This window comes from Haliotis rubra, unplaced genomic scaffold, assembly GCF_003918875.1.
Source record: "Haliotis rubra isolate DU_JTF1 unplaced genomic scaffold, ASM391887v1 Scf380, whole genome shotgun sequence".
Lineage (NCBI taxonomy): Eukaryota > Metazoa > Mollusca > Gastropoda > Lepetellida > Haliotidae > Haliotis > Haliotis rubra.
The window spans coordinates 230,540-248,903 of NW_025767058.1; the positions used below are offsets into that span (position 1 = coordinate 230,540).

General features: G+C 42.6%; 1 protein-coding gene across 1 annotated transcript in view; it reads right to left on the reverse strand.

The window, feature by feature from the left end:
• Nucleotides 1–18,364, reverse strand: part of LOC124286345 (kinetochore-associated protein 1-like) — an 82,516-nt gene that overhangs the window by 3,174 nt on the left and 60,978 nt on the right. Inside the window, exons 48-61 of the mRNA XM_046722706.1 lie at nucleotides 18,229–18,287; nucleotides 16,691–16,919; nucleotides 15,404–15,483; nucleotides 14,976–15,180; nucleotides 14,059–14,177; nucleotides 13,495–13,571; nucleotides 11,212–11,281; nucleotides 10,944–11,053; nucleotides 10,096–10,231; nucleotides 8,817–8,912; nucleotides 5,457–5,568; nucleotides 5,039–5,102; nucleotides 3,389–3,593; nucleotides 3,085–3,227 (exon numbers count right to left, since the gene is read on the reverse strand). Of these exons, the coding sequence (XP_046578662.1) occupies nucleotides 3,085–3,227; nucleotides 3,389–3,593; nucleotides 5,039–5,102; nucleotides 5,457–5,568; nucleotides 8,817–8,912; nucleotides 10,096–10,231; nucleotides 10,944–11,053; nucleotides 11,212–11,281; nucleotides 13,495–13,571; nucleotides 14,059–14,177; nucleotides 14,976–15,180; nucleotides 15,404–15,483; nucleotides 16,691–16,919; nucleotides 18,229–18,287 (1,705 nt within the window). The remainder of the gene's footprint in view (nucleotides 1–3,084; nucleotides 3,228–3,388; nucleotides 3,594–5,038; nucleotides 5,103–5,456; nucleotides 5,569–8,816; nucleotides 8,913–10,095; nucleotides 10,232–10,943; nucleotides 11,054–11,211; nucleotides 11,282–13,494; nucleotides 13,572–14,058; nucleotides 14,178–14,975; nucleotides 15,181–15,403; nucleotides 15,484–16,690; nucleotides 16,920–18,228; nucleotides 18,288–18,364) is intronic.

Genomic DNA, 18,364 nt, shown 5'->3' on the forward strand with positions numbered 1-18,364 from the left:
GCTGTTCCCACTTTCATCGTAGGGATAGGGAAGCACCACCTGTGTGCACTGAACCATTAATTAATGTGTCTCACAAATGGGAGTTCTCACAAATGGGAGGACACCATTGAGAAATCAATAACCTTTCCATCAATCAGTGATTGATTAGCAGAATAAAGCTGACAGTGACTGGTGAAATAAACAAGTCTACAAGACCTGGGAACTTCAAGGTCCCTAACCAAAATCAATAACTCTTTCATACGGAACTGGCATGTTGTGACCAGTATTCACTCGAGACTGACACCCCACAATACTTTAAACTGAGTGTATTTTCATGTTGAGTTGTCACGCAATGTTCAGCAGTTGGAAATAATTTCCCTCTATCCCAGGCTGTGAGATAGATGCCAGGGTATTGCTGCAGTAAACATGGTATCAGACCTGCTGAGTCACCATTAGAATTTAATTTCAGTTGACAGGATGATGAATGTGTTCGGTAGTATTTATATAGTTCCCTAGATTCCAAAAGCCATAATACATGTTCAAGGTTTTACACGACACACAAATGTAGAGAAAGGACACAGAAAACACAAAATACCCCATCTGCAGAAACGCACAAAAATACCAAGAGCGTACCTACAGCATATGAAGAGTACCAGTAGTTCACCCATCAGTCATGACCACTGTCTACATGACCACTGATTCATTCCAGGATCTGAAGTAATTATCTGAACGTACACTTCAAATACCATTTCAATACTTTACAAGACCCTCATTTTACCTACAAGGACCTGTAACATGTATTGATGGGGTCCCCTGGATCCCCACTTTTGTTAGTGAAGGTAAAACCCTGCATGTTATATGTTTGCCGGTGCAGACTACAGAGCAGCATCTTGTAGTCCTTCATTGTGTATTGTACACTGATGCTGGAAACAGTGTTTGGGCTTGAGGGTATTTATGTAGGGAGCAATATTCTTAATGCATGACAGCAGATGTAAGTAATAAGTCTGGACATGCTGACTTGTGGTTGTATCTATAGAGCCAGACCTACCTGTTGTTGTCCAGAGCAAAGACCAGCATGCCGTCTATGTTCCTCTGTGTGATGATGTAGTGTATGAAGTCAGACCTACCTGTTGTTGTCCAGAGCAAAGACCAGCATGCCGTCTATGTTCCTCTATGTGATGATGTAGTGTATGAAGTCAGACCTACCTGTTGTTGTCCAGAGCAAAGACCAGCATGCCGTCTATGTTCCTCTGTGTGATGATGTAGTGTATGAAGTCAGACCTACCTGTTGTTCTCCACAGCAAAGACCAGCATGCCGCCTATGTTCCTCTATGTGATGATGTAGTGTATGAAGTCAGACCTACCTGTTGTTGTCCAGAGCAAAGACCAGCATGCCGTCTATGTTCCTCTGTTTGATGATGTAGTGTATGAAGTCAGACCTACCTGTTGTTGTCCAGAGCAAAGACCAGCATGCCGTCTATGTTCCTCTGTGTGATGATGTAGTGTATGATGTCAGACCTACCTGTTGTTCTCCACAGCAAAGACCAGCATGCCGCCTATGTTCCTCTATGTGATGATGATGTAGTGTATGAAGTCAGACCTACCTGTTGTTGTCCAGAGCAAAGACCAGCATGCCGTCTATGTTCCTCTGTGTGATGATGTAGTGTATGAAGTAAGACCTACCTGTTGTTCTCCACAGCAAAGACCAGCATGCCGTCTATGTTCCTCTATGTGATGATGTAGTGTATGAAGTCAGACCTACCTGTTGTTGTCCAGAGCAAAGACCAGCATGCCGTCTATGTTCCTCTATGTGATGATGTAGTGTATGAAGTAAGACCTACCTGTTGTTGTCCAGAGCAAAGACCAGCATGCCGTCTATGTTCCTCTGTGTGATGATGTAGTGTATGAAGTCAGACCTACCTGTTGTTCTCCACAGAAAAGACCAGCATGCCGTCTATGTTCCTCTGTGTGATGATGTAGTGTATGAAGTCAGACCTACCTGTTGTTGTCCAGAGCAAAGACCAGCATGCCGTCTATGTTCCTCTGTTTGATGATGTAGTGTATGAAGTCAGACCTACCTGTTGTTGTCCAGAGCAAAGACCAGCATGCCGTCTATGTTCCTCTGTGTGATGATGTAGTGTATGAAGTCAGACCTACCTGTTGTTCTCCACAGCAAAGACCAGCATGCCGTCTATGTTCCTCTATGTGATGATGTAGTGTATGAAGTCAGACCTACCTGTTGTTGTCCAGAGCAAAGACCAGCATGCCGTCTATGTTCCTCTGTGTGATGATGTAGTGTATGAAGTCAGACCTACCTGTTGTTCTCCACAGCAAAGACCAGCATGCCGTCTATGTTCCTCTGTGTGATGATGTAGTGTATGATGTCAGACCTACCTGTTGTTCTCCACAGCAAAGACCAGCATGCCGTCTATGTTCCTCTGTTTGATGATGTAGTGTATGAAGTCAGACCTACCTGTTGTTGTCCAGAGCAAAGACCAGCATGCCGTCTATGTTCCTCTGTTTGATGATGTAGTGTATGAAGTCAGACCTACCTGTTGTTCTCCACAGCAAAGACCAGCATGCCGTCTATGTTCCTCTGTGTGATGATGTAGTGTATGATGTCAGACCTATCTGTTGTTCTCCAGAGCAAAGACCAGCATGCCGTCTATGTTCCTCTGTGTGATGATGTAGTGTATGAAGTAAGACCTACCTGTTGTTGTCCAGAGCAAAGACCAGCATGCCGTCTATGTTCCTCTGTGTGATGATGTAGTGTATGATGTCAGACCTATCTGTTGTTCTCCAGAGCAAAGACCAGCATGCCGTCTATGTTCCTCTGTGTGATGATGTAGTGTATGATGTCAGACCTATCTGTTGTTCTCCAGAGCAAAGACCAGCATGCCGTCTATGTTCCTCTGTGTGATGATGTAGTGTATGAAGTCAGACCTATCTGTTGTTGTCCAGAGCAAAGACCAGCATGCCGTCTATGTTCCTCTGTGTGATGATGTAGTGTATGAAGTCAGACCTACCTGTTGTTCTCCACAGCAAAGACCAGCATGCCGTCTATGTTCCTCTATGTGATGATGTAGTGTATGAAGTCAGACCTACCTGTTGTTCTCCACAGCAAAGACCAGCATGCCATCTATGTTCCTCTGTGTGATGATGTAGTCTATGAAACCGGACAGCTGGTGCTTACTGATACTGGCATACTCATTCTCTAGCTCAATCTCCTCATACACAAACTCCTTTATCTGGAAAAAGAACACATAAACATAGATTATTCAGTTATTGGTAGAACACATCTGATGTGGATTTTATCCTGAGTTCAAGAGTTGTAATTTGTGATAATTCATGATAAATCAAAAATATTAAAATGAAGTATTTCAGTGCAAAGTTTCTCCTGAAAACCTACCTGTTTTACTGAGTAGCCATTGAGCCCAAGTTGTCCCAGATGTACAATGTCCTCCAGATGGTGAGGTCCATCTAGGATGTCCTTGACCTTCTGTCGGGGTGACGTAGGTGACATCAGCAGACAGCCAGCTGCACACACTGGAAGGTCAAGGTTCTGGAACTGGCTACTCAACGACACAAGGTCAAGGCTGGTCACAACTGGACATCTGGATTTTTGAAAACAAACAAAACCAAAACCATCAATTATTTCTTGTGAGGTTTCAGACAATTTTTCGCAATATTCCGGCAGTACCATGACAGGAAACTCAACCGATGTTAGGAACTGAGTCCAAGTCTTGCCCATGACAAGCCAATGTTACCCCTGAAATACTCTACCAATCTGGGGTTACTCGTTACTCATTTATTGATGGTAGAATATTTTTTTAGACCAACCTGACACCTCAATACCTGTTCAACTTAACTCAGTTAACCCTTAAGGGCGTAGGGTAGCCTAGTGGTAAAAGCGTATGCTCGTCATGCTGAACACCCGGGTTTGATTCCCCACATGGGTACAATGTGTGAAGCCAATTTCTGGTGTCCCCCGCCGTGATATTGCTAAAAGTGGAGTAAAACCATACTCACTCACTCACTCAGTTAATATATGGCAATGCATAGTAATGTGCTACAGTTGAAGATGAGCAGTGAGCAGTCTTGTACACCTTGACAGGTGTATATTTGTACCAATATATCATACAATCCAGTCTCTGTTCACTAAGAAAGGTAAAAAAAGTCTGTGCAGAGTTTAAATACTGTCTTCACGACAAGAGAAAGAGAGCAAATATTGTTCTTATGCTTCAGTGGATAATCAAGGATGAGGTTACTTAACCGCTGTGGGAAGACCGGGATTAATAATGCAAATTTAACCTGCATTAGCCACATTGGGTAGTCATGCTTAAACGCCCTGATGAGTCCGAACAAGCCATCATGTATTTTGTAAAAGTTTGTGGAAAGTGGGAGATCCCTTGCATAGTAAGGTGAGGTGAAATTGGGTTTTACGTCGTGCTTGAGAATATTTCGCTCATATGACAATGTGCATGCATGTGTATGTGCGGCTGCTTGTACTAGCCCAGACTTAAGCTGGTTTTATAGTGCTAGCCCACTGAGATACCATGCCACAGTGAAGCATGAATACCCCACTCAGCCACATTATACTGACTCCGAGCTGACCAGTCCTTGTTGTACCCATTAATGCCAAGCGCCAGGCAGGGACCAACAAGTACCATATTTTAACGTCTTTTTGGTATGACGCGGTCAGGGATCGAACCCACGACCTTCCGCTCTCCGGGCGGACGCTGTAACCACTACACCACGGAGGCGGTCCCCTTGCATAGTATGACAACATGAATGCAAGACATGTTTTATGGATAACAACTTCTTTTTTATTCTTTATCATGATGTTTCAGAGTTAATTGTTGCCCCTTCATCAGCACAGAGTTAACATGTTTAGGTAGAACGTTCAACGACGCAAGATGGGGGAATGTACAATGATAACAGGTTATAACAAAGACAAGAAGGGGTGGGGTTAATGCACAAAGATAACAAGATAAAGATGAAACCAATGAGATAAATGGTTTAGAACATCAGAACTTCATATGACTACATGATAGCACACCTTGACAGAAGGTTGAAGTAGTATAGGGCGTCCTTCGTCTGGCCGTCACTGAGGGGGGAACACACTGGAACATCAAACAAGATCATTATCTGAGAGTGTAATCCTCCCTTTGTGGTAAACAATTGCGACTGTACAATAAAACAGACTGTATGTATGTCTTTGTTTGATGCCAAATGTTGAAAATAGGACGAGTCTTATACAGGCTTACATTATGCAAAGTTTAAGCTTTATGAGGCTATATTGCACACACGCAAACAATGCATTTACTGCAGATGAAAACATTTTCAGTCAACCGACAAAACCCTATAAAACATGAAGTTTGTTCATTGGTTTAACCCATATGGGTGATTGAGATGTGTGAGGCAGTGGGTGGTTTTATGAAATCTTAGTGTTCAGACATCATGGTTGTAATACTTACTGTTAGTGAGTGGTGTGGAGAGCACAGATTGCCACACTTTGACAAAGATTGGCACAGACCAGACCTCTGCTACACCACACAAGTGAAGAAGCACCTGCTCTAGCTCACATCTCTACAACATACAGACACATATCAGTCATTGTTACACACAGGTGAAGAAGCACCTGCTCCAGCTCACATCTCTACAACATACAGACACATATCAGTCACTGTTACACACAGGTGAAGAAGCACCTGCTCCAGCTCACATCTCTACAACATACAGACACATATCAGTCACTGTTACACACAGGTGAAGAAGCACCTGCTCCAGCTCACATCTCTACAACATACAGACACATATCAGTCATTGTTACACACAGGTGAAGAAGCACCTGCTCCAGCTCACATCTCTACAACATACAGACACATATCAGTCACTGTTACACACAGGTGAAGAAGCACCTGCTCCAGCTCACATCTCTACAACATACAGACACATATCAGTCACTGTTACACACAGGTGAAGAAGCACCTGCTCCAGCTCACATCTCTACAACATACAGACACAGCATCAGTCATCTCTACAACATGTTACACACAGGTGAAGAAGCACCTGCTCCAGCTCACATCTCTACAACATACAGACACATATCAGTCATTGTTACACACAGGTGAAGAAGCACCTGCTCCAGCTCACATCTCTACAACATACAGACACATATCAGTCATTGTTACACACAGGTGAAGAAGCACCTGCTCCAGCTCACATCTCTACAACATACAGACACATATCAGTCACTGTTACACACAGGTGAAGAAGCACCTGCTCCAGCTCACATCTCTACAACATACAGACACATATCAGTCATTGTTACACACAGGTGAAGAAGCACCTGCTCCAGCTCACATCTCTACAACATACAGACACATATCAGTCATTGTTACACACAGGTGAAGAAGCACCTGCTCCAGCTCACATCTCTACAACATACAGACACATATCAGTCATTGTTACACACAGGTGAAGAAGCACCTGCTCCAGCTCACATCTCTACAACATACAGACACATATCAGTCACTGTTACACACAGGTGAAGAAGCACCTGCTCCAGCTCACATCTCTACAACATACAGACACATATCAGTCATTGTTACACACAGGTGAAGAAGCACCTGCTCCAGCTCACATCTCTACAACATACAGACACATATCAGTCATTGTTACACACAGGTGAAGAAGCACCTGCTCCAGCTCACATCTCTACAACATACAGACACATATCAGTCATTGTTACACACAGGTGAAGAAGCACCTGCTCCAGCTCACATCTCTACAACATACAGACACACATATCAGTCATTGTTACACACAGGTGAAGAAGCACCTGCTACACACAGGTGAGCTCACATCTCTCACAACATACAGACACATATCAGTCATTGTTACACACAGGTGAAGAAGCACCTGCTCCAGCTCACATCTCTACAACATACAGACACATATCAGTCATTGTTACACACAGGTGAAGAAGCACCTGCTCCAGCTCACATCTCTACAACATACAGACACATATCAGTCATTGTTACACACAGGTGAAGAAGCACCTGCTCCAGCTCTCACATCTCTACAACATACAGACACATATCAGTCATTGTTACACACAGGTGAAGAAGCACCTGCTCCAGCTCACATCTCTACAACATACAGACACATATCAGTCATTGTTACACACAGGTGAAGAAGCACCTGCTCCAGCTCACATCTCTACAACATACAGACACATATCAGTCATTGTTACACACAGGTGAAGAAGCACCTGCTCCAGCTCACATCTCTACAACATACAGACACATATCAGTCATTGTTACACACAGGTGAAGAAGCACCTGCTCCAGCTCACATCTCTACAACATACAGACACATATCAGTCACTGTTACACACAGGTGAAGAAGCACCTGCTCCAGCTCACATCTCTACAACATACAGACACATATCAGTCATTGTTACACACAGGTGAAGAAGCACCTGCTCCAGCTCACATCTCTACAACATACAGACACATATCAGTCATTGTTACACACAGGTGAAGAAGCACCTGCTCCAGCTCACATCTCTACAACATACAGACACATATCAGTCATTGTTACACACAGGTGAAGAAGCACCTGCTCCAGCTCACATCTCTACAACATACAGACACATATCATCCAGCTCACATCTCTACAACATACAGACACATATCATACACACAGGTGAAGAAGCACCTGCTCCAGCTCACATCTCTACAACATACAGACACATATCAGTCACTGTTACACACAGGTGAAGAAGCACCTGCTCCAGCTCACATCTCTACAACATACAGACACATATCAGTCAAAGGAAGACACAGATAGAGCACATACAGCAACTCACATCTCCACAAAATGCAAATACACTGTCATATTAGATCCACCAACTGCAAATTTTTATGACTATTATTTCTTCTGAACCTGTTATTTTCATTTTTTTATCCCAGTGACAGAGCATTTCTTTCTAAACAACAGCCCCAATGTTGAATTTTTTTCATGCATGTTCATGAAACAAAAGGCACTTCGTGTTGAAATGGAAAGAAGCTCTAGTGTTTACAAAGATTATTGTAACAAGTAATCCAATATATTATTCTGTGCCCTGACATCTATCAGACAACTAGTGAGGTATCATTGGCATTACTGTATGAGGGAAGGGAGGTTACTCCAATTCCCTATGCCAATCCGCTCTTTTTTGACTCTTGTGAAAGACATGTATTTACAGATTAAGGTGACACATTTTTCAACAGAATCTAAATTTCAAAGAACTGGCACAGGCGGAGACACATGGTTGTTCACATTCTAATTTTATCAGAGCCCACTTCATTTCCTGAGATAAAAACCATGTTCAAAGTCAGGATGTTTAAGGCTGGGATAGATACAAGTTTTACACGGAACTCAGCTATATTCCAACTACATGTATATGGCGGCGGTCTGTAAATAATCGAGTCTGGACCAGACAATCCAGTGATCAAAAGCATGAGCATTGATCTGCGCAATTGGGAACCGATGACACATGTCAACCAATTCAGCAAGCCTGACCACCCAATCCCGTTAGTCGCCTCTTACGACAAGCATGGGTTACTGAAGATAAATATTCTAACCCGGACCTTCACAGGTCGTGTGTAACTGGACACGCCATGTTCAGGCTGTCATGAATTTGGACCAAATACATATCTGTGATGATATTCAAAGTCTGTTCCTTGATAATAAACTGATAGGAATCATAGATGCACAACAACATTCCTGTTTGATTTAGAAGGTTTCCAGCACTGAAAGCCCAGCACTGAGATCTCCCATCATCTCACCATGCCCTGCCCCAGCATCTGTGTGAGGATGTTGTTCCACAGCTGTGTGTCGTACACCTTGTAGTCCTGGCACAGCGCCGCCACCAGCAGCACACCCTGCAGGGAGACAGACAGGACATTCAGGGAAAATGTACACGCTAAGGCTAAAACTACTCCCAACATTTACATTATCTGTTCGATAGGCATTTTCGATTGATTGATTGATTGCTGTTTAATACTGCACTCGCAATATTCCAGCTATATGGTGGAGGTCTGTAAATAATCAAGTCTGGACCAGACAATCTAATGATCAACAGCATGAGCATTGATCTATGCAAGTGGGGTACAATGACGTGTGTCAACCAAGTCAGCGAGCCTGACCACCCGAGCATGAAGTAATTGTTGAAACACCTGCAACTGTCCATATTCCAGTTCATGAGATGTACCAAGATTCTACCTGTGGCTAGTCAGGTGACATAGAACACAGTATCCTTACAAAATGGCTTCCCTTCTGAAGCAGCCAAGGGAAGACCCTGCTAGAGAGAGTAAATCACTGGACTCCAATTTTCTGTCCAGCTGGTTATCGGGGATTGTGGACTTGGTACATAAAATGAGTGAATGAAAGAGGTTTTATGTCACTTTTAGCAATATTCCAGATTTATTATTGCTGGTGACAACAGAAATGGCCTTCACATTGTCAAATCAAAATGTCCTAATGATATACTCTGGTGAATTTTACAGTAGCCATTTGTGCTTCAGTGTGTCCTGTGTCACATGATCCCTGAGTGTTAGTGTTGGTCACTGTGTGTACCGCAGTGTTGGGAATTGGTTGAAATCTCACAATTGATGATTGGTTCAATACCAACAACCAATCATCGAAAAAAATTGGTTCCCATCATTTTTTAGATTTTCCTATTCAGGTTGTAGTTGCAGATAAGTATAAAGAAAAAACATTTGGTTCTCTGTTGTTGTGTTTTGAAACTGCACAAATTACATTTGCAAATTTCACATCCAGTGTAAAATGATTCAGTTCCAGTGTAACATAAACTTCCCAGATTCTTCATGAAATATTCAGTCATGACTTTTCAGAAAGTGAAGTGAGTTTTCTTAGAAATAAACACGTTTTCAGGCCCTGACAACGTCCTAGATATGTTCTATCATCAAGTATTTCAAACTCTATTACAGCGGTTCCAAAATCGTTAGTGTTCGATTATGAGGAAATGTGATTGATTGCTTGGTCGTTTGGCCACTGCGACCAATCTTTCGATTATTTCAATTAATCGGACCACCACTACTGTACCGTCTTCTGATGGTTATGGTTCCTCCACACCCCCATGATCAGACCCTCCTTGTTGCATTCCTCGAACGTTTCCACCGAGTGCTGGATGTGCAGCTTTTCAAGCTCAACCAGGTACAGCAGCACATGCATCATCTCACTGAAGCAACCAATCACAGCTCACGATCACAGTCATGTGATGTAGATCCACCAATCATGAACGAGACAATAGACTTTCTATACATCCAAAATAATTTGCATCGCCAATGAGAAATATGCAAGCTGAATTAATGAAATAATTATTCAATGTTGAAACACAATCCACCTCAAGTTCTTAGTAATTGCTTTAAAGATCCCAGATAAAGAATAAACCTAAACATTTAAGGGCATTTTCTCTCTATCTGTAACTCATAAAAGAAAACAATAAAATAAAGGAAAACTGATTTGTATGGATAGTCAACGTCTTTATTGCAATGAGTGCGACGTTTCGGTGTAGGTACTATCACTTGCTTGATAACGGTGTTAGTACCTACACCGAAACGTCGCACTCATTGCAATAAAGAAGTTGACTATCCATACAAATCAGTTTTCCTTCATCTTCACAACTTTTAAAATGCCTCTCAAAGAAAATAAAATAAAGGGAAGAAGACTCATGCTTTGAATGTTGTAAGGATCGACAAGTCAATTTTCTTTCAAGCAGGTGATAATAACCAGTTGTATACAATTATTTGTGAATTATTTTGATCATATTTTGACCAGTTGCCCCTCACAAAACCCCAAAGCCAAACGGAATGATAGAATCTGCATAAACAGGCTAAAGTACTAAAACTAAACTGAACGGAATACTTATAACAGAATGGACAGACTCTGACCTGAGTTCCTCAGCTGATTTGTCACATATCTGATTTAAGTCCTCGCTGTTGAACACCTGTAGAAGACACTGGAGCCCTCGGACTTGACACTGGTTGGTGGTCTCGCTGTCCTGCAAGATCAATTCAAAATTTTGTAAAATCAGTTCTTTGACGGTAAAGATTTAAACAGTTAACTGTCCATACGTTGTAACCATGCAAAATAGTCTGTATTCACTCATCATTTGGTGCCTTGATAAATTGTGTGGAGTGGTTGTAGTCAGCATCTCACCTTGTTGATGAAGTTGAATATTGCGACGCCACAGTCCTCTTTGTTGATGCCTTTCATGATGTACATCACTCTGAGAACACATCATAGACATGTCACACATCACACAGTCACATATTACATATGCACATCTCCCATTACAGTGAATCCTTCATGCATAAGATACTGGGATCGGGTGGTCAGGCACATGTCCTCGGTTCCCAATTGTGTAGATCGATGCTCATGCTGTTGACCACTGGATTGTCTGGTCCAGACTCGATTATTTACAAACTGCCGCCATATAACTGGAATATTGCTGAGTGCGGTGTAAAACTAAACTCACTCATAAGATACATGTTACATCACCTTTACAGGGTCAGACCACACATACAGTCACATATCACATCTCACATCACAGTGAATCCTTCATGCATAACATACATGTTACATCACCTTTATATGGTCATACTTTACACATGATGCATCACTATGAGAATGCATCATATAGATAATACACACATCACATGCATAGGGTCACATTACAGATTCATTTCACACATTACATACACCATGAAACATCACACACACGGTCAAACATCACATTGTTTATTCTCACAAACCACATCACCATAGATAGCCTATGACACATCACAGATACTTCATCATATACAGGGGCGGTGGGGTAGCCTAGTGGTTAAAGCCCTGACTCGTCACGCCGAAGACCCTGGTTTGATTCCCCACATCACAGATACTTCATCATATACAGGGGCGGTGGGGTAGCCTAGTGGTTAAAGCCCTGACTCTGTCACGCCGAAGACCCTGGTTTGATTCCCCACATCACAGATACTTCATCATATACAGGGGCGGTGGGGTAGCCTAGTGGTTAAAGCCCTGACTCGTCACGCCGAAGACCCTGGTTTGATTCCCCACATCACAGATACTTCATCATATACAGGGGCGGTGGGGTAGCCTAGTGGTTAAAGCCCTGACTCGTCATGCCGAAGACCCTGGTTTGATTCCCCACATCACAGATACTTCATCATATACAGGGGCGGTGGGGTAGCCTAGTGGTTAAAGCCCTGACCCCAAGACCCTGGTTTGATTCCCCACATCACAGATACTTCATCATATACAGGGCGGTGGGGGTGGGTAGCCTAGTGGTTAAAGCCACTGACTCGTTAAACCCTGGCACACCGAAGACCCTGGTTCGATTCATCTGATACTTCATCATATACAGGGGATTGGGGTAGCCTAGTGGTTAAGACCCGGTTCTGGATTCCCCACATCACAGATACTTCATCACATACAGGGGCGGTTGGGTAGCCTAGTGGTTAAAGCCCTGACTCGTCACGCCGAAGACCCGGGTTCAATTCCCCACATGGGTACAATTTGTGAAGCCCATTTCTGGTGTCCCTGGTATTGCTGGAATATTGCTAAAAGCGGTGTAAAACTAAACTCGCTCATCACATACACTATCACACATTACATACACACTCTGAAATTCATCACACATCACAGAAACTTGTTACTTCACATAAGTGAGCAATATTCCAGCCACGTCAAGCTGGTTTGTCAGTGATCATGTCCGGACCAGGCAAACCAGTGGTTGACAGTATGAGCAATGATCCACCAGACCTGGGTCCCATTCACAAAGCTCTCGTAAGCCTTAGATCTCGTAACTTTTCTCGTAGCATTCATACTTCCTATACTGTAACATTGACTCACGACAGTCAAGACGAGAGCTTTGTGAAACAGGGCCCTGATCAATTCTTTCCTCTTGTACACACCAAATGACTGACTGACTGAGTTTTGGTTTTACGCTACGCCGCTTTTAGCAATATTCCAGCAACATCACGGCGGGGGACACCAGAAATGGGCTTCACACATTGTACCCACAAACCAAATGAAGCACTGAGGTTCAATTCTGACCCAGAATCTCTACAGGAGTAATACTGTGCCAGTGTGTATTTTGTGTGTGTGTGTGTGTGTGTGTGTGTGTGTGTGCGTGCGTGCACGTGCATGTGCACTTGAGTTTGTTGTTTGACACAATACAATTGAATCTGGACCAGACTATCCAGTGAAGGATATTACGAGCAATGATACATGTCATCAAGGCACAATGACACCCAATCCGTTGTCAACAAAAGTCACTGGAACTGACCACCAGAACAATTCAGCTGCCTCTTAGTTCCAGCATACATTGCTAGCGACCCATTCTAACCCTGTGTAACAAGAGGCAGTAATCCTGATCTGATACACTGAGTAAAGCATTGGCAGTTGGCAGTGAAGAACGTGCCCTATGGCTACCTCCTGAGGCTGTCATCGTCGTCATGTCTTGGTTCTTCTCCTGCAAATTTCAGACTGTCAAAGTTGAAGGTCATCGTCTGAAACAGAGCAGAGTTATTAATGAGAGGTTCTTAAAATAGGATTCCGTCCAATAAAAGTTATTCCTGTTATGAATTCTGAAACATCTCTAACATTGTGTCAACACCTTAAATATTTCTTGTTGTGTGCTATCTTCTCAATGTTACAGTGGATACAAAAGCTATCCCCTTGAAGATGTATTTGTCTGTTTAAGTCCAAGTGGTATATTTACACATATATAATATTGTCGCAACTATAATATTACCATAAATGGCATATAAAAGATAAAATTACTGGTATGTGGAATAGTTTGAATTGTACTGCTATTTTATGTCAGTCAAAGTTCAAGTCAGATCATGCTAAGCAGTCAGTGAAGTAACAGAATAGGACGCATATACTTATCTGATTCACACAAAGTCAACAAGGGTTTTTCCAATTTATTGTTACTCATGTACAAATGTATTATTAGAATACTATAACAGCAAGACTGAGGACACTTTTTCTTACATCTTCAGCTTCTTGCTTAGCCTCTACAGATGGCAGCCATTTCTTGATTAGACCAAAGCAGATGCTTTCAAGTTCAAGGTCATTTTCTTTACTGATCTCCTTTACAACAGCATTGATATCTGAAAGTAGGTCAAATCATGCATTATACACAATCACTGTACAACATATTAAAGTAGGTTGAGGAACTTGTTATGTATGTAATTACCATCAAATATTTGAAAGTAGGTCAAATGCATTATACACAATCACTGCATAATTAAAGTAGGTTGAGGAACTTGTTATGTATGTAATTACCATGAAAGTAGGTTGAAAGTATGAAATTGTTTCATGCTCACAATAACCACCAAATAATTGAAAGAAGGTAATAAAAAACCCATTATGCTCACAATTACCATTAAATATATGAAAGTAGGTCAACCTATGCATCATGTTCATCATTACTAAAAAAAATATGAAAGGAGATCGGAAAGACGACAATTACAATTTGAAAATAGAAGTGAAATCATGAGACATGTGGAAACACCATTGCTTGCAGTAAACTAGGTCACATATTGCAGCCATGTGATCCTCAGTAGTAGATTACAACCAAACCCGTGAAGACCCAGGTTAGAATAAGTCTTGACCATCCCATTCTGGCTGTAAGATCTGACTAAAATTACTGGGTAATCTGGCTTGGAGACCTTACTGAATGCACGTCACCGAGCCCAATTGTGTAGATTGATGCTCATGACGTCAGTCAGTGGATTGTTTGGTCCTGACTTGATTATTTCAAGACTGCCAACATATAGCAGGAATATTGCTGTGTGTAGCATTAGCCAACAAGCAAACAAACAAACAAACCTCCAACATGGGGTCGTATCTGCCCAGGACTCCCCCAGTGTCACCAGACTGGGAGGAGATGATGCCCTGTAGCTCACCTGGCTTCTTGACCTCGCAGTCCCAGGACGCTGTGATGCTGGGATGTTCATACAGTTTGACAATCAGGTCTCCTGGCTTGCTACACAGCTGTAGTATGTCAGGCTCTGCCAGGTCATTCATGAACAGAACACGCTCCGTGGACAGACGCTTGAAAACTGTCACAAACTTCAAGTAGGCTGCCTGGGCTTTATCCCTCTGTCCCTTCTAGGGGAGCAAGATAAAATATTAAGCTAGGACAAAATAGGCCTGATGCATAGAAACAATAGGGATGTGTATTGGGAAAACAACTGCTTATTCTCTAGAGAAAAAGTGTCATGTTGAAAGTACTTGGTGAAAGTGCTGAAATAACTCCCTCCATAACTTGATTCCCATATAAACATTGTTTAGATGCATGTCTCACATGTAGCGCATGGATTGTTTAACTTACTTGTGTTTTTTCATCACAGGCCTTGTACCACTTCTCAGCAAACGTCACACAGCCTTTGAGAGCAATCACTTTCTCCCCACCTGCATACATTCAGTAATATGTAATATTATGGTAGGCATAGCATTAATTGAAAATACCCTTTGTGTTGGCAATGACAAAACAGTTCAGCCTCACAGATAAATCTCAATTACCCATGGGCAGCTCCTTGAAGAGCCAGGTAGAACAGGCTAGCCACACATATATAGATCAGACTCACCCATGTGCAACTCCTTGAAGAGCCAGGTAGTACAGGCTAGCCACACATACATAGATCTGACTCACCCATGGGCAGCTCCTTGAAGAGCAAGGTGGAACAGGCTAGCCACACATATATAGATCAGACTCACCCATGTGCAACTCCTTGAAGAGCCAGGTAGCACAGCCTAGCCACATATATAAAGATCTGACTCACCCATAGGCAGCTCCTTGAAGAGCAAGGTGGAACAGGCTAGCCACACATATATAGATCAGACTCACCCATGTGCAACTCCTTGAAGAGCCAGGTAGCACAGCCTAGCCACATATATAAAGATCTGACTCACCCATGGGCAACTCCTTGAAGACTCAGGTAGTACAGGCTAGCCACACATATATAGATCTGACTATGGGCAGCTCCTTGAAGAGCCAGGTAGCACAGCCTAGCCACACATATATAGATCTGACTCACCCATGGGCAGCTCCTTGAAGATCCAGGTAGCACAGCCTAGCCACATATATAAAGATCTGACTCACCCATGTGCAACTCCTTGAAGAGCCAGGTAGCACAGGCTAGCCACATATATAAAGATCTGACTCACCCATAGGCAGCTCCTTGAAGAGCAAGGTAGAACAGGCTAGCCACACATATATAGATCAGACTCACCCATGTGCAACTCCTTGAAGAGCCAGGTAGCACAGCCTAGCCACATATATAAAGATCTGACTCACCCATGGGCAACTCCTTGAAGACTCAGGTAGTACAGGCTAGCCACACATATATAGATCTGACTCACCCATGGGCAGCTCCTTGAAGAGCCAGGTAGCACAGGCTAGCCACATATATATAGATCTGACTCACCCATGGGCAGCTCCTTGAAGAGCCAGGTAGCACAGGCTAGCCACATATATAAAGATCTGACTCACCCATGTGCAACTCCTTGAAGAGCCAGGTAGCACAGGCTAGCCACATATATAGATCTGACTCACCCATGTGCAACTCCTTGAAGAGCCAGGTTGCACAGGCTAGCCACATATATAAATCTGACTCACCCATGGGCAGCTCCTTGAAGAGCCAGGTTGCACAGGCTAGCCCCATCTCACAGTTGGACACACTCATGAGCAAGTCCCTCACTGTATCCAAGAAAACAACACTGTTTTGGTCGAAGCTCCAGTCACAGTTGTTTTTGTCCATGTTTCCTGCGGTCTGTTGTTGTAGAGACTTAACGTGACGTCGAACCATGTTCTGTATAGCCATCAGCGGGATCTGGTCCTCTGATAGCTGAGACAGGGAGTATAATGTGAGGTGAGGTGAGGTGAGATAATGTGAGGTGAGGTGAGGTGAGGCATTTAGATTCTACATTTTAATATTCTAGTGATCTGCTCAATTGCATTTCATTTGTTCCCCAAACACTGGATCCGTATGCATTCCAGTCATCATTCTCAGCTCCCTGAGGAGTATTCCGCCCAAGTTGTCTACTAGCACATTTAGGTGTGACACATTCCACATATGACTGATTTGAAGCACTTTAAATATTGCAGTTATATCACAGTATGTCAACTTAAGTGGGAGAAAATGGTTAAGTAATGCAGGACAGATTCACATTGATGAAAACAAACCAAGGATTGCAGTAAGGGCATATCTTGGCTTCAACCTGATAATTAACAGATCCTGTGATGACAAAGGGAAATAACTCTTTTAATGCTCATGAGGTATATGTAACTGGACAATATATAGACAAGAATTATTTGTTTACTAGGTTTAAATATTTGTGAACGCATTGGTCAATTTGTAACTTCAAAGTGAAAAACACATACAAGATGGAGGTGATGCTAATTTCTCATGTTATTGTTGTTATTTGGTTGTTGTTTAATGCTGTTCTCAGCAATATTCCATCCGTCTGTAAATAATCGAGTCTGGACCAGGCTATCCAGTGATCAGCAGCATGAGCATCGATCTATGCAGTTGGGATACGGTGACATGTGTCAACCAAGTCAGTGAGCCTAACCACCTGGGCCTAGATTTTCGAAGCTCTCTTAGCGCTAATATAGTCGTAAGTTAATGTTAATGTATGGCACTTACGACTATCTTAGTGCTAAGAGAGCTTCGAAAATCTAGGCCCTGATCCTGTTAGTCGCCTCTTACAACAAGCATGGGTGGCTGAAACCAGTTCTAACCTGGATCTTCATGTGTATATTTCTCTTGTATTCAATAATGATTTTTATCATAGCAAAATGACAAATCTTCTTGCATTATAATCAATGAATAAATGACTATTCACTACTGAAAAAACTGAACAAGTACTGAAATGTTTTGTTCGAAGAGTGAGTGAGTGAGTTTAGTTTTACGCTGAACTCAGCAATATTCCAGCTGTATGGCGGCGGTCTGTAAATAAATGAGTCTGGACGAGACAATCCAGTGATCAACAGCATGAGCATCGATCTGCGCAATTGGGATACGATGACAAGTGTCAACCAAGCCAGCAAGCCTGACCACCCGATCCCATTAGTCACCTCTTGCGACAAGCATGGGTTACTGAAGATTGATATTCTAACCCGGACCTTCACGGGTTGTTCGAAAAGTATTTTACCTTTAACACTTTTGCTATTGGAAGCCACATTGAAACAGAATCATCTTCAAGCTCAGGTGCTGGAAAAACATGAATCGGGTATATACAAAAAATGGATAAAAAAAAAAAGCATATCTACAAGATATATATATTTACG